Here is a 1,301-nt window from a genome sequence, read left to right as displayed (position 1 = left end):
CACACGTATCTCTCGTACACCTTCAAGAAATATATTTACCTATGCTCGTATTGTACCCAGACGCACGGCTCAACACTTTGACCCTATAGCTCACCATTTATCAATGAGCATGCGAGAACACGAGCTCGCCCCAGTCCATGCCGTCCATGCCGTCCAGCTCGCCTGTTCCTGGACATGGCATGCTTGCACAGGGATTACACGCGTGGAATGCGAATTTGGATCTAGAGACAGTCAGGCGATTTCAGCGAGTCGAGTATGGGCATGCGATGCGAGAACGTACATGTCATTGCGAGCTTCATGGACGTGGTGTCGGGCTCTCCACTCGACCCAGATATTTGGTAGTAGCTGGAATCACTGGTAAAGGTCATGAATGCGAAACGTGGGCCCTGCAGCTTCGGAGATAACTTACGAATGGGTGTGAGCACGTCGCTTGGAGACTGGAGACACTGCGAACATGAATCAAGATAGTCAAGTAAGGGTCGTTCGAGTCCACTTCAGACGAGACTAGCGGCATATCCGCGTGCACCAGAAATATATCGGCGTGACATACTAAGTGCGCGTGGCTAGTAGTACCCAAATGCGTACTTGCGAGCAATACACGAAGTCAGAGGGACTCACAAGAAGTGAGATAATGCATACCGGTGGGATTGAATATGCTCGGAGAAGCGCAGTACGCGCCTGCCTACAGATCTTGTTCCCTTCACGACTGCGAAGCCCTACGCGACTCGCTGATGTTACCAGATTTCAAACGCAATCAAATTTTGTCTATTCGCAGGAGGGAACGCTCAGCAGCGCATGTGGATCCTTAACACCGGAAGACTTGTTAGCCTTCCGAGCCCCCGAGCCCCCGAGTTTCGGAGGACCTCAAAACTCATGAGTGTAATACCCAAACCATGCCCATAGAATCAAAAAGCCTGCTCTCAGAGCTCACATAGTATGCTACATATATGATAGGATATCCTGCTTTGAATGTGCTGCCGAGGCTACCAGGGGGCGCTTTGGAGGGATGTCGGATCGCCGCGCGCGAAGACTCGGATGCTGGCGACCGATCCGAGAACGTGGGTCCGCAACTTGTGACAGGCGCGTGCAGCGCTTCGAGTTCGCGTACTTAGACAGTTTGAGATGCAAACAGATATAGACCAATATTGTATGGCGCATAAGCGAAGAGGCGGACTCATACGGAGGAGATGAAGACGAGGGAGCAGTGACGGCCGCGTGCACATTGGGCGGCTCTATTCCTTCTTACCCAAAAAGGCAGGCAGGTGGCCACGCTCAAGGCTCTCCCGGACGTTGCGCTCGCA

The 1,301-nt window shown here is 52.7% G+C and overlaps 1 protein-coding gene across 1 annotated transcript; it reads right to left on the bottom strand.

Moving 5' to 3' along the window:
• Positions 1 to 100: 100 nt before the first annotated feature.
• Positions 101 to 514, bottom strand: TRAVEDRAFT_50342 (uncharacterized protein; the record flags this gene model as incomplete). Its single annotated transcript, XM_008042936.1, has 3 exons — positions 101 to 221; positions 281 to 345; positions 410 to 514. 3 exons carry the CDS (start codon positions 512 to 514, stop codon positions 101 to 103), a joined length of 291 nt encoding a protein of 96 aa, XP_008041127.1.
• Positions 515 to 1,301: the final 787 nt, after the last annotated feature.

The sequence above is a fragment of the Trametes versicolor genome (assembly GCF_000271585.1).
Source record: "Trametes versicolor FP-101664 SS1 unplaced genomic scaffold TRAVEscaffold_9, whole genome shotgun sequence".
Classification (NCBI taxonomy): Eukaryota; Fungi; Basidiomycota; class Agaricomycetes; order Polyporales; family Polyporaceae; genus Trametes; species Trametes versicolor.
Note: the sequence above shows the minus strand (reverse complement) of the source record. Positions and strands in the feature narration are given on the sequence as shown.